The sequence below is a fragment of the Lissotriton vulgaris genome, chromosome 10, assembly GCF_964263255.1.
Source record: "Lissotriton vulgaris chromosome 10, aLisVul1.2, whole genome shotgun sequence".
Lineage (NCBI taxonomy): Eukaryota > Metazoa > Chordata > Amphibia > Caudata > Salamandridae > Lissotriton > Lissotriton vulgaris.
This window is the reverse complement of record NC_141698.1, coordinates 58879646-58894449: the sequence shown is the minus strand read 5'-3', so window position 1 is coordinate 58894449 and position 14804 is coordinate 58879646. Positions and strand designations below refer to the sequence as shown.

At 46.3% G+C, this 14804-nt stretch overlaps 1 protein-coding gene across 1 annotated transcript in view; it reads left to right on the top strand.

Moving 5' to 3' along the window:
• The window catches only part of TNRC6A (trinucleotide repeat containing adaptor 6A), a 289758-nt gene that overhangs the window by 255305 nt on the left and 19649 nt on the right, over nt 1-14804 (top strand). The window contains 3 exon segments of the mRNA XM_086940455.1: nt 4202-4309; nt 4396-4614; nt 5147-5217. Coding sequence (XP_086796581.1) covers nt 4202-4309; nt 4396-4614; nt 5147-5217 — 398 coding nt within the window.

Genomic DNA, 14804 nt, shown 5'->3' with positions numbered 1-14804 from the left:
GGAATAGTATATACAGAGCCAGCTTCCTACAATCCCAAAACATTTTAATCAGTTCTTGCCCATGCTTTCCAGTGAAAGGAAGCTTTCAGAGAGTCATCTTCAAAGTAAGTTACACCTGAAGTCATTACCCCAAGTCAAAAGGGAGCGGAAACATGACCAATTCCGGTCACAAATGATCCACAGAGTATGTTTGTCCCCCACTGGTGGGATGAGATTATGGAATTAAGTGGGGCACTATAGTCCCAAAGAAATGTGAAACCAGGGGGTGAACTAGTTCTACTTTTAATCCCAAAACAAGATCTGACTTTTAGAGCAACAATGGACGTAAAGTTCTTGAGCAAGTTTGTAAAGAATCCAAAATTCATAATTACAGCCTTGAAGGAAGGAATCACAAAGCTACAAAACAGGCACTGCATTGGAGGTCTGAATGACACCTGCTGCCATATTACCACGAGCAAGATAAGGAAAAATTTGGAGTTTTCACTATTAGTCCATAGTTTTACCTTTTGGGATAAATACTAGCGTGATGGCAGCACACTTTGGGTGACATGGGATATTTGCATAACAGTAGCTGAAACGATTGGTTGCTAAAGGCAAACTCGTTCAAACTATGGCAGAACCATTTCATTCAAGTGAAGTCTGCTATGGACTTATTGTGATTCTTATCAAACATGGGAACATGCCTGCCTCATCCTTCAAAGACAACATTTTCTGAGCACAGAACTAAACACAAAGCCAAGGCTTACTAAACTTACATTGTGGAGCTAGTGCGCTTTTACTAGACATCACATTCTCTGATACTCTGAACTGTGATGAAGAGGTTAATAATAACACGCATTCCATTAATACCCTTGGGAAGCTTATTTATTTATAAAGTTTTGTATAGCGCGAACCATATGCAATTCATGTAGGAGTGGGTCACAAACCAGTGGTTCTAGGGAACACAGGACTGGTGCGATTTAGTGGTTGTCACAAACACATTGCAGAAGGAATTACAACGGTAGACTATTAAAAAAAAAAACTAGTATGAGGCAGGAACTAAAAACAACCAACTCTTACAGTGGCCATCCACACTGATGCATTACACACTGGATGTCCTGCACACATGGGATCTTAATCAGATGATTGTAGGCCTCGGAAGCTGCAGTCAAACCTGAATGTGTGGCACTATAGGCATTTTTACCAAAAAGTAACAGAGTGAGAGGTCCAGGTTCAAATGTTGAAAAGGTTTCACCTGACTAAACTGGAGCAATCTTCAGACAAGTTATAGTAAACACTATATAAATACAGTTAAAAAACTGATAGACCTAAATCCACCAGGAAGTAGACTATAGTTACAGGTAAATTACGTATTTTGTTGCCTACACCAGAGCTGTATTCTGATTTCAGGTGGAAAAGAGCACCCGCAATATAGTGGCTACAGCCCTCTCCATTCATGTTTGATGACTGGTGGTGGCAGTAGCAAGTTTCTAGTGCAGAGAGAGGTAATTTACTGAGTACAGCAGATACATCATCTCCCAGTAGGAGTAAAGGTAAAAAAAAGGACTATTCTTTCCCCATATTTGTTTTTTAGCCTTTATCATGTATAAAGAATGTAAGCTGTATTGTTTTCAAGTTGACTAGTTAGTGTTGGGGTCCAGTGAGCCCCCTGTATCTGTGCTGAACAAGATGGTGGATTTCTTTCTTCTGGGCTGTTGATTTCCCTCTCAGAATTCTCAGCGAGAACGTGTCTCACATAGTTGTTGAATGTCACTCATAATTACACTGAAATTATGAAAATGTCACACATAAGCAATCTGAAACTTTGGCAGCGGTGTCGGCCTATATTCACACTCCCTATCCCCCTGCTTACATCTCTCAGTTGAGTGTGGAAGGTCTCCATCCTATTCCCCCAGTCCTAAGTATAGGTTTCCCCAACAGGGTGAAATTTGTTAATCCCCAGTTTCCTGGCCGTCCCCCTCGGCTTCCAGGATAAAGCAAGGTTCCAGGCAGTCAAATACATATTGCAAGTGTACCAATCAAAACTGGTTTGTGTGGATATTGAGCAGGAAAGCAGAGAATCTGACCAGCAACAATACCAGAATGATTCTCTTTTCAGGACTTGGGAGAGCCATTAAACATTTAGTCAAGGCAGGTTCTCTCCTTGGTTGTGTAGTTCCTGTCTTCGCCACAAAGAGGGCTAGTAGATCACTGAACCATAACCTGGTTCACCATCATCTCAACAGTGAGGAAGCTATACACTACTACAGGAGGAAAAAATAGCATGACTAAGGGTAGAATCTCTGCTGGACTGGAAGGATTGCTAACTGGAAGGACTACCGTGAGGTCTGCTTGACCACCTGAGACTCCTCAGAAGCCTCAATGGCACACTTGCCCAGGAGGAAATGAGGAAGATCATCTTGGTTGTTAAAGTTCCTCACTTTATTTAGTATGTGGATCAGGGGGCGCACCTACATCGCCTACAGTCCATTTCTTCTTGTATGGTGCCAGACTCCTCTTGCTCAGCCTGGTCCAGTAGAAAGTTGATCCTTGTATCACTGAGAAACCGCCACCTGTGCTTTCACTTATGGTATCTGGTTCACATTGCTGGGGGGGATTGTCCTGATTCTTGAACCATATTATGAGCCCTTATGTTATGGTTTGGGAGATATTGCCAGTTGAAGCTACAGGAAAGATTTCCTGTACACCATTCAGTGACTAATGGTGTCTCCCCTGTCTACTCTGGGTTCTCCCTGTCTCTTTGGGTGCCCTGCCCTAAAATCTTGTCCATAGAAGAATGATTCTTCGATATAGGTATCTGGCCCCCTCATGCCCATTTAGTGAGAACTGGCCTGAAATATCCAGTCCCACAATAGGGACTATTTTGGCCAATAACTTGAATTTGAACGGTAATAGTGGGCTGTGTTTGAAAGTGGACATTTCACTATGCGTCAGATCTCTTGTATGAGCATCACAAAGAGCAAGGTTGGTAATGTTGGTGATTGACTTGGGCATCTTTAGGACGTGTTGCATTTTATCAGCCCAGCAAAGCTTACTTTCCAGTACTTTCGACTAAATCCTATCAATTCCCTCAACATCAAACTAAGACCCAATCACCCACATCATGTAGCTGAACCCAGTTAATGCCCTTAGGATAACATTGACCATGCAGAGAAATTAAAGTTAGGGCCTAATGTTACAAAGCTATGAAGACAACCTGAATTTCAAACCATTACCTGAAGTAAGACTTGAGTGGTTGACCTTGTTATTTGAGTTTGGTACCCTTTAAGGAAGTACATTAATTGTCCAATGGGAGTGCACCTGCTATCGCCCTGAAACCTTTCTGATAAACAGTATCCACAAACGTTAAAGCCCTGTAACATTTGATTGTCCCAGGAAAGGCCTTCTGCTGTCTATTTTCAGGTTTGCTGAAGGCCTTTTTAATATCAAAAGATTTAGTCTTATTTGACTTATGATCCTAATACTTTCAACATTGCTAGCTACAGTGAGGTGGTTGGGTGTTCTGTTATGAATCTAGAATTGCAGTTTGCTCATTTAATTTACTGTACACAAGCCAGTAATGACTTCACTTTAATTTCATGGCCATCTAATGTTTACTGAATGGGTTATAGTACATGCAATGAATGCCTATAAACCCCAACGTCGTATTACATTTGACGCACATTTTAATGTATATTCAAGAGTGCTATGCACAGGTTAAGAGCAAGACTTCCTGTTGGTGTAGACTTCCACTCTCTTCCATCCTGTAGACACACTGCTCTGCTATGACTTCAGCTTCTCAACAAGCAGCAGCCAAGATGTCACATAGTTAAAGCTTTGCTTTGTCAGTTTTGCTGATTAGTTCTTTTCAAGCGAGTAGATTAAGGCTATCCTTTATTTGGCATTATTAACGGGTTACTTACTAGGTGGCATTGGCAACGACCAGGGTATGCTTTGAAACCTACATTTACAAATGAAATGCACACTCTGTACCAGAATTAGTTTCATTGCGAGTTCACAAGTTTATATGCCTGGACACAGTGCATGCTAGCTGCAACAAGTTTTGTTGAAGATGATTTTTTCCGGACTAAATAGTCATTAAATGGAATGAATCTAAGTGAAGGACACTTTACTATTTAAAAAGAGTATGAAGGGGGTCCTGTTAAGTTGGGACTTTTTGAAAAATTACATTTTTGGTAAAGCTCCATATGTATCCTCACAGGGTCATCCTCATCAATGAACACCACGCTGCCTTCAACTAGTGCCTGGTCCTCCATTCGTGCCTCCAGCTACAGTGTCTCCCATAGCAGTACCGCACAGAGCACTGCAGGTATGTATTCTTTAATCTCTACCAGATTGTTTTCTTTACCATAATGCTAGAAATTCTGTTAGTTAACTCGTTTATTCTTTTAACAGCCCGAAACAGTGATCCGAAATCTTCATGGCCTCCTGGTTCAGTATCTAACACCTCTCTGGCTCATGAGCTGTGGAAAGTTCCATTACAGCCTAAGAATCCCACTGCTCCATCCCGTCCTCCCCCAGGTCTTACGGGCCAGAAGCCACCATTATCCACTTGGGATAACAACTCATTGCGTCTCGGTGGGTGGAGCAACTCTGATGCCAGATACACCCCAGGTAAATGGATACTATTAGTATTGTCGCTTATTCTGTTTGCACCTCATCAACTTTTCTCACTCTTATTGAATGGAGGCCTTTTACTCATGACTCTTTAGTCACTACAACTGTACAACTCTGCTCTTATAGCAGTCAAACTCAGTTTAGCACAACAGACTCCCTTGTGCATGTCTTACTAATGCATACACATGTTCTCTTGGGTACTGGTTTGCTCCTGTTATGCATGCTTTTTGGATCAACCAAGTAATTAAAATGCTCAGTTACACACACTTTTGTCCCATGCGCCATAGTCTTTAGTATTGTTTGTCTCACACTCTTACACTGTACATGCACTTTCATCTGTGAGTTGCATGTGAGTGTGGCAGCTAAGGTAGTATCTGGTCCAAGTAAGGGACGTACGTTTGACTCTTGGTAGCCCCTTTATCAATCTGTGCCCCAGTTCCATTCTTTCTCTATGTACTGGCTGTGTTTTTTTCATCATGAGAACTGTTATGGTGTGGTAGGTCTGCTAATATTGCCCCTTACCTTTTAGGTTCTAGCTGGGGTGAGAGCAGCTCAGGGAGAATAACAAATTGGCTTGTATTAAAAAACCTTACACCTCAGGTAAGAAATCACTACTATTCTAGTATTTGCATACTTTGTTGTCATTGCCAATTGTGTAAAGGGGTGCTTTGCATCTGACAATTTTGTTGGTCGTAGATTGCCCTTTTTTTCAAATGCCTATTTGTTAGGAGTAGTGCACAAAAACGTTTTTAAGGTGGGTGATAGTACCTGACTAGTTCACGTGCTTAGTAGTATTCTGTTATTTAATGGTTAGGTTGGGGCATAAACTTCAGAATAACTATATTTTCGGCATGGGCTGAGCCAATACAACGGACTAGGATGCCTACTTAGGCTCACAGTGACCCAGTACGCATCCACCATCCTCTTGATTGTTTTTCCTTCTTGTGAGTTCAGAAATGAGATAGGGGCAGACTGGGATATAAGCTGAAGAATGTTTGAGTATCTTAACATCACATACCTTGAATGTGCAGGAAGGTGCCAATAACTACATTTGAGGCTGTGCTGATTAAACACCGGCATTGCATGGTTTTGGCAATAGGTCAAGAATGGAAGCTTCTAGAACTGTTTTTGACTTTCACGATAGACAGTTTAAGCTTCGTCTACTGCAGATTGTGTAGCTAATAATGAGTGGACAGTTTGTGATTTCTAACCCAAAAATGCCGACTGCATTGGTCACACAAATGCGTTATCAAAAAGATAAGGTTCGGGTATGTCTCAAATTAAAGAGCCAACCCTGGAGGAAATGAGCTTCCCCAAAGAGACATCTCAAACAATTTCAAGGTGCCGAAAATGCGCAATAACAATTCAAGATTCATATGTTACTAAAATGGTGCCAGAATACATCCAACCCTCTAAAGTTTTATTTGTTTTATTAACATTGAAGGATCAGAAACTGTCTTATCTTATCTTGGGTGCAATTTGTAAAGCGCACTGACACCGAAGCTTCCTGGCGCTGATAGACAGAATGAGTGAGGAGGGAGCATGAGTGGCGGGATTCTAGCTAAGGGGAGGGAAAAGGTGAGTTTTTAGCAATTTTCTGAAGTTCAGAAGGGAAGAGGAGGATTTGATTGAAAGAGGAAGGAGATTCCAAAGCACGGGAGCTAGGTAGGAGAAACGGCGACCGCAGAATTTCTTGGTTTTATTTTTAGGAGTGACTAGCAGATGACGGTGAGCTGATCGGAGGTTACGTATTGGACAATGAGGACGGATGAGAGATTTGAGGAACGCGGGGCCAGAGCAGCGAAGGGCTTTGCAAGTGAGGCATGCCACCTTGAAGGCTGCCCTTTGGTCTATTGGGAGCCAATGAAGGCTGTGGAGCAAAGGCTTGGCTGATTGCCATCTGGGGGTTCCATGAATTAAGCGGGCCGCTTGATTCTGGACGATTTGGAGGCGATGTAGCAAGAATTGTGGAAGACCATGGTAAATGGAGTTAGAAAAGTCCAGACGGGAGAGCACAAGTCAGATGACAGTTTGGGTAAGTGCCGCAGGGGGAAGAAGATGGCGGACTTTGCGGATCCTCCGAAGTTGGTACATGCAGGATGAGACTACCGCTCCAACTTGGGCTCTAAGGGAGAGTTTGGCGTCTATGATTACACCCAAACTCTTAACTGTTTTTGCCGGGACAGGGGGAGAGCCAAGCTCCGGAGGCCAGAACTGCGGGCCCCAGTGGGCGTGACTGAGTCCAGGGAGAAGGAGCTCAGTTTTACCGGGGTTCAACTTCAATTGGTTCTGGTTCATCCAAAGTTGGATGTGAATCATGGCTGCGTGGAACGTATTGATGGCATGTGGTGAGTTGAGTGATAGGCTGATTTGTAAATCTTCAGCGTAATTATAGACAATGGTGTCCCATTTCAGAAGAGATTGAATCAGTGGCCGGAGGTATAGATTAAATAGAAGCGGGGAAAGGGAGGAGCCTTGGGGGACTCCGCAAGACGTGGGGGTTTTTTGGGCAGTGTAGGGACCCAGGCGGACCGCCTGTGTTCTTCCAGTGAGGAAGGACCTGACCCACTCAAGAGCAGTACCCTGGATGCCTGCCTGCTCGACACGGTGGAGAAGGATGTTATGATCCACAGTGTCGAACGCTGCCGACAAGTCTAGGAGAACGAGGGCTTTGGGGGAGCCCCACGTCCGCGTTGCTCCGGAGTGTGTCAAGGACTGCCAGGATGACGGCCTCTGTAGAGTTGGCGGGTCTGAAGCCGGCCTGATTAGGCTCAAGATGACAGGAAGATTCAATAAAGTTTGACAGGCACCGGGTTACGTGGGCCTCCATTAGTTTAGAGAAGTATGGGAGGAGGGAGATGGGGGCGATAATTCGACTGCTCCGCAGGGTCGGCCCCGGGTTTTTTGAGGAGGGGCACTAGGATGGCCTCCTTAAAAGAAGTAGGTAAAATGCCACTGCTAAGAGCCATGTTAAGTAAATGTAGGATACAATCTGGCAGGTTGAGGCATATACTCCGCAGGACGGACGGTTGCCAGCAGTCGTTCGGGGAGCCAGATTTCACGTGGGTAGCAAGTTCCGCTAGGGAAGTAGGGTCTAAAGCGGGGAAAGTGGTAAAAGTCGAGGAATTATTAGAGGAGATATCCGGGGAATGTGATTTGGGGGGGGGGGGGGGGGGGGGGGGGGGATAGATTTTTTAATTTTTGTGATCTTTTCCAAGAAGAAAGAGTTGAGGGTGTTGCAAGCCTCCTGAGTGGGGGTCTGGGCTGGGAGGGTTCTGTCATCTGTAGTTAGCTCGTTCAAGACTCTGAACACCTCCTTAGATTTGTCGACCGCCGAAGAGATCCTGTTGGAAAAGAGTTCCATCTTCGCTAAACTGATGGCTGCTTTATAATCTTTACGCGCGGCCAGATAGGACTGTCTGGCTGAATCGGAATAATCTCGTCTCCAGGTGCGTTCTAACTGGCACGTTTTTCATTTTTGAGCCTTGAGGTCGTCAGAGAACCACCTATGGGAGTTCCGATGCCTGGTGCGGGGGAATTTGACTAGGGGAGCAAACAGGTCACTGGCCGATTCTAACCAAGAACAGATGTCGTGTTCTAGTTCGTCGATGTCATTAGAAGGGTGAGAGGCTGGGCGGGTGTCGGCCAGGGCAGTGAGGAAACCCTGAGAGTCGTGTATGCTCCATTTCCGTGAGAGGCCATCAGGGGGGCAGAAATCTGACCGGCGACTGTGATGGTGGTGTCAACTAGGTAATGGTCGGACCAGACACAGGGGAGTACGTCTGGTGGGGACAGGGCCAGATTGCAAGTCCAGATCTGGTCCAGGATGTGTCCCTTGATGTGGGTGGGTTGGGTGACCTGTTGAGTAAGATTCAGACTTTTAAGAGTCTCGAAGAGCTCTGTGGCATGGGGGCCGGCATTAGTGTTGTTAAACCAATAGTTTAGGGCGCCGAAGATGGCGAAGCTAGAGGGCAGTGTTAACAGAGTGGCCAGTTGTTCACTCATAATGGGGGAGAAAGATGCCATAGAATGGGGAGGCCGGTATAAGACGAGGAAAGTAAGGGTGCCGATGTCAGTTTGCACACTGATGAGTAAGTTCTCCACCTCCGGGAGGGGAAGAGAGTGAGAGGAGATAGTTCAAGCGTTTGGATATGATGGCTGCCACCCCACCCCCGGGCCGATCACCGGGGCGATCGGCGTGGAGGATGTAATAATCAGGGGGGAGGGCAGCCAGGATATCTGGGAGGGACTCTGATGTTAGCCAAGTTTCCGTAAGCAGGAGCATGTCAGGATTGGTGTTGGATAACAAGATGAAAATGTCCTCTGAGTGTTTCACTAATGAACGAGTGTTCAAATATGACACCCTGATGGACGTGGTGTTCCTGATCGGCATAGCTAAAGGTGTGCGTCTGCATAGATGGAGTTGGTCAGGGCTCATAAGGCCAGCAGTGAATATGCGGCGAATGGTCGTTGGGGATGGCATGGTGGCAGTATATTGTAGATCTCTGAGTAATTGAGGTGAGTACGTGATAAGATGGTCAGCGCGGCGTGCCCTAGGGCCCGTCCTGGCGCAGACGGGCTTGCCTTAAGCGTGCCTTCGACGCGCAAACGGCGCTCCCGCTGCGCGTCCTGAAACGGCACATGATTTATAGAGAGAGGGCGGGGAAAGAGGGCGTGGCCTCACTAAGGGGCGTGGCCTCAGCGAGCGCCGGTGATGGCGCCAAGAGTATCCAGGGTCAACTGCCGCAGCAGCGCTGGATCCGCCTCGCGGCGTGGTCGGGTGATTAAGTTACCGAAGAGGAGCTGGGAGGGAGCAGAGTGAGTAGTAAAAACACAGAGAATAGTGACACTCAAATTTTTAAAATAGCACGAATCACACTCACGGCTTTCCGCCTCAGGAGATAGGCTGTCTGCCCGGCGCTTGTAATCAACGCCTTTAAAGGGCTCGAAGGGGGCGTGGCCTCACTAAGGGGCGTGGCCTCGGCGAGCGCCGGTGATGACGCCAAGAGTATCCCGGGTCAACTACCGCAGCAGCGCTGGATTCGCTGCGCGGCGTGGTCGGGTGATTAAGTTACCGAAGAGGAGCTGGGAGGGAGCAGAGTGAGTAGTAAAAACACAGAGAATAGTGACACTCACATTTTTTACTGTCCTATTCTTCTGTACAAACTGTCCTATTCTTCTGTACAATTGGATTCCAATTCTAAACACCTGCTTGTAATATCAAATAAGCAGTTGAGAGTGAGTAGAAAGAAGTCATTCCAAGTTGAATCACAAGCTATACAGGTTAGGCAGAATCAGTAGTCTTACTTGAAAGAGATGGAAAGTCAACCAAAGAAAATGAAGCTTTTGTATGCCAGCAAACATCTGCAACATCGGATTATGAAAGGTTGTAGGGGTGTTTTGGCTTCCAAAATCAATGTAACATTTCTAATAGAAGTAGCAGCCCTTTGGTGAACAGCCTGATTAATGTAAAATCCTTACAAACATTTGATAAGACTAGATCAATTGCACCCACACTAAAATATACTCATGAGAAAAACATTGAATGAGATGTTGATCAACTTCGGGTGTTAGGAGGAGCCATATCAGGAAGATCAGGCTGAAGCATTCATACACCAGAAATATAGAATCTGTTTCAGCGCGAGAAGATGTTGAATTTTACCCTTCAATCCCTGAAGCACCAGATGACCTCACAGTTTACCGTTCTGTTGGAGAAAAAAAAAACACATTCTCATTGTAATTGAGAGTGTAGGAGCCTGCTCTTTATATGGGGAACTAAAAAGTGGTGCACTGTGTAAGGACTCCTGGCAAACCCTAAAGGAATTTCAGAAGCACGAAAGGATACCCCAAATGCTCTTATGTGGTGCAGTGACCAGCAGTTATGCATATCATAGGGTGATGCTAAGCATTTATTCCACACACAACTGCAGTAAGTTAGAGACACATTATATTCAGAACTCTGACACCAGTTTATAAAAATAACATACTCTTATATGAATTTAGAAACCAAGATCGGAATTGCGTAAATACTGTTCGAGGTATATGAGCTGTAGATCATATGCTTTAGCATAGATCGCCATCTGGTGTTGGGCCTGGATGTTTGCACTTTGTTTTCGTTCGAAGAAGTCTTGTTGTCATGATGTAGGTGACTCCTCCTTTCAGTAATAGTGCGCGTGGGCCTCAACTCCATCCTTAGATTTTTTTCCCCGCCATCAGGTTCGGTTGTGTATTGCTGCGCTCCGGTTCGTTACCGTTTTCGGACCCCTTCAACTCGCAATCCACTACCTTTGACGGTATTGTTATCGATCGCGGTTCCTCATTCAAAGCACATAGTCTCAATTCGGAAAAACCTTTCTATCTGAAAACTCGAGGCAGGCCATCTGGCCTACCTGTGCCGACCACGCTAGCAGTCGATGGAACGGACTCCATTTAAGCCATGTCCCTGGTGTTGTGCTAAATTTCCATGCACCGACTTGCAGGACGTGTGTGACCTCTGCTTGTCCCCGGAACACGACAACAACTGCGACGCGGGTCGATCATTCCGATCGAAAAAGACACTTCGTGATCGGCGGGCTCGACTCCACGAGATGAAACATCAGAGCGACTCTGTCCCGGACATCCTCGCCGAAGAATCCGATACCCAACACCCAGCTCAAGGGGCAGGGGAAGAAGAGCAGATCTCTGTGTACGAGGCCAATTCAGACATGGAAAAAGAAGAAAACATCGCTCCGGATCAGCGTACCGTGAGTACAGATCCCCCTGTGCCCATTCAACATGAGACAAAGTTTCCTGTCCCTCCTTTGCCCTCCGGTCAGGTCTACACCGACAAAATGTTTCCGATGCTCCGCTTTCCGGCCCTGAGACAAAAAGAGAAGCCCTCTAGTTCGAGCCAGCCCCATTCTGATGCCAAACCGACAACTTTAACACTAAGACATAAGACCAAGCATCTATTGGTCAACATACCTTTAGGACCAAAGATTCCACCTTCGACACCGAAAGGCTCGGACCTGAAACCCTCCAAAGCCAAAGACTCTGAGCCGAAACCATCCAAGGCCAAAGACTCCTAGCTGAAACCTTCCTAGGCTAAAGACTCTAAACTGAAGCCCTCAACGGCCAAAGACTCTGAGAATAAACCCTCCAAGCCTAAACACTCTGAGCCAAAACCTTCGACGCCCAAAGGCTAGGAGCCAAAACCTTTGGCGCCAAAATCACCACGTAAAGAAAGACATTCTCCCCAAAGAGACTCGGTCCAATGAGCAACCTTTAGACCTGAAATAGAAAAAGTTGGTAATAAACCCTAAAACAGGACATATTCAGGCAACTCTTCCAAAAAACCATTGAGTTACCAGAGGACTATCATATTTGTTTATTTAGTTGAAGAGTTTTATATAGCGCTAGCTAGACCCGGAGGTATTGGAGCCCTTTACATGAGGTTAGCATTAGATAAAAAAGTGTTACTTCCATTACATCAGTTACTAGAGCATAACATAACATAGAAATAAGTCCTATGGAGCATAAAAGGTACTTGAGGAATAGCAAGGGGTTGGAATGATCAGGTCAGGCAGGCCGGCCGGGGAGATAGTACTTCAGGGGAACATCACAAAGTCAAAGTAAACGAGTCAACAAACTGGTTGGGGTCCAGTTATCATAACATCCAGTGCCAGACCGCCATTCCTGAAGGCGTAGCGGGATACCAAGCAACTGTGGTCCAGTCCGGATGGCAGGTGACAGCCGGAGGGGAGATCCCCAGCCCATCTCCTTAGGAGCTACCTAGGCAGCTCAACCGAGCATCGGTATTGTAGGAATGGATGCTCAATCAGCAGATTTTTGTTGATTCATCGGATGGCGAGGGAAGGAGAAGACGAGGCAGGGAGGCGAGAAACCGTGCCCATGTCTGGAGCAGCCGAGATGGTGATTCACAGCAAATCAGCTATTTCGGTAGCTCCACCAGGTATCGGCCATGTTGCTAGTCCACAGTCGAAAGATTTTCACGGTTCAATTAGAAATTCTTAAATCGCATTCAAGATGGATCTAGGGAATTGGAAAATCAGAAGACCACCGTCCATAGATCCCTAGGGGCGTAGATGATCCCGGCCGGAGCTAGTCACTTGTCAGCCATCTTGGATTGGTAGGCAGGCTCAGGGAGCGTGCGGCCCCGGCATCTGCAGGAAGACAGGTTTCACATTGATCGGGCGGTTGTTGAGGATCAGGCGGCCCCCCTTTGAGTATCGGGCGTCCTTGGCATACTGCGGAAGTTCACATAGGCAACGCGGCCCAGTTCGGGGGAGTGGGGGAGATCTTTTCGCTGATCTCTCAGTACTTGCCGAACTGTCGCAGAATAGCATCTTCTAGTTGCGCATAAGCCAAAACTTGCGCCCCAGCCCTCACAGCAGCAGTGTCTTGTATTCACCCGCAGCAGTAGTCTTAAGAGGGGTGTCTGGCTTCGCTGGCCTGGAGAGACGGCCCTGAGATCGGCTGGGGAGCTGCTCTGGCTGGTGCTGTGATCTGTGGTTTGAAGAGTCATCCCCGCCTGCAGATTGCTTGTCGCTGTGAGGTGAAGCAGTCTTGGCTGCCGCTGCGGGTCGCTCCTCTTGTCCGGTTCTTACCCCGCTCTCCAGAGTTCTTGCGATACCTGCTCATCACAGGGACGACTAGGGTAACACCAGGGGATGAGCCACATCCTGAATATGACATCCCAAAGGACACTGAATCACAGGAACCATGGGAAGAGCCAACTGACCCTTACAACACCCATCCCATCCCTGACATGATCTCTTATCCTACTAAACCGTCTCCTACTGACGACACAGTAGTTTTTAATCAGCTCATAGACAGGGCTGCACATTTCCACAAAGTGGATATGCATAATCACCCCGTTGAAGAAGACTTCTTATTTGACACCTTCCCTACATCAGAAAAAAGTGTCAAAACACTTCCCATGTTAAAGGGAGTTCTGAAACATGCACCTGACATATTTAAGGACACAGCCAGGGCAGGGGTAATCAACCCCAGAATAGAGAAAAAGTATAGGGCAGCCCCTACAGACCCTACTTACATCAAAGGGCAGTTACCCTTGATTCACTGGTAGTGGCAAATGCACGTAAAAGGGCCAACTCCCAAACAACCGGGGAAGCACCTTCCCCAGACAAAGAGTCAAAGATACTAGAGGCATCAGGGAAAAGAGTAGCGACACAAGCCTCCAACTCGTGGAGGATAGCTAATACACAAGCTCTACTGGCTCGGTACGACAGGGCGCATTACGACCAGCTAGAGACCCTAATGCAACACCTGCCTGAGCCTTTCAAAGCACAAGCCCAAGATCTCATACAGGAGGGAAAATTCATAACAAACTCCTCCATCAAATGCGCGCTTGACGCAGCAGACACTGCAGCTAGGTCAATCAACACTAGCTTTCTACTCCGCAGACATGCATGGCTGCATATTTCTGGTTTTTAAAATGAGGTACAGTCCACTATCCTTAACCAGCCTGTTAAACTGGACTTTCTGTTTGGCCCTGCTGTCCACACCATTTTGGATAAAATGAAAAAGGACACAGGCAGCAAAATCTATGGGGGCTTTGCAATTTCAGCAACAAAGGGGCTCCTTTCGTCGCTCCTCATACAGGTCAAACACACGAGGACATACCTCACAAACAATGGCCTCATATAAAGGTAACACACAAAGTTCCTTTGCTAAAAACACCACCAGAGGAGGCTACTGAGGTAACAATACCAAGGGAAGAGGACGTGGAGGCAATAGCACCAGATCCTCCACTGCCTCAAAACAGTGACTCTATCACACTACCTCCAGACCACATAACACCGGTCGGAGGAAGACTCCAACAGTTCCTACCAGTCTGGAACACAATAACCACAGACAGGTGGGTGAGAGAAATTATCCAGTCTGGCTACTGCCTAGAACTGACTTCAACACCACCAAACATACCACCAGGACGTTGTCCAATGTCCAGAGAACACATCACCTTATTACAACAAGAGGTGAACTGCATGCTAGAAAAGGGGGCCATAGAGCAAGTCCCTTTCCAACAGCAAGGGAAGGGAGTGTACTCCCTATATTTCCTTATTCCCAAGAAGGACGGCTCTCTCAGACCAATATTGGACCTCCGACCCCATAATCAATACATACTGTCGGAGCACTTTCATATGATCACATTACAACAAGTGCTC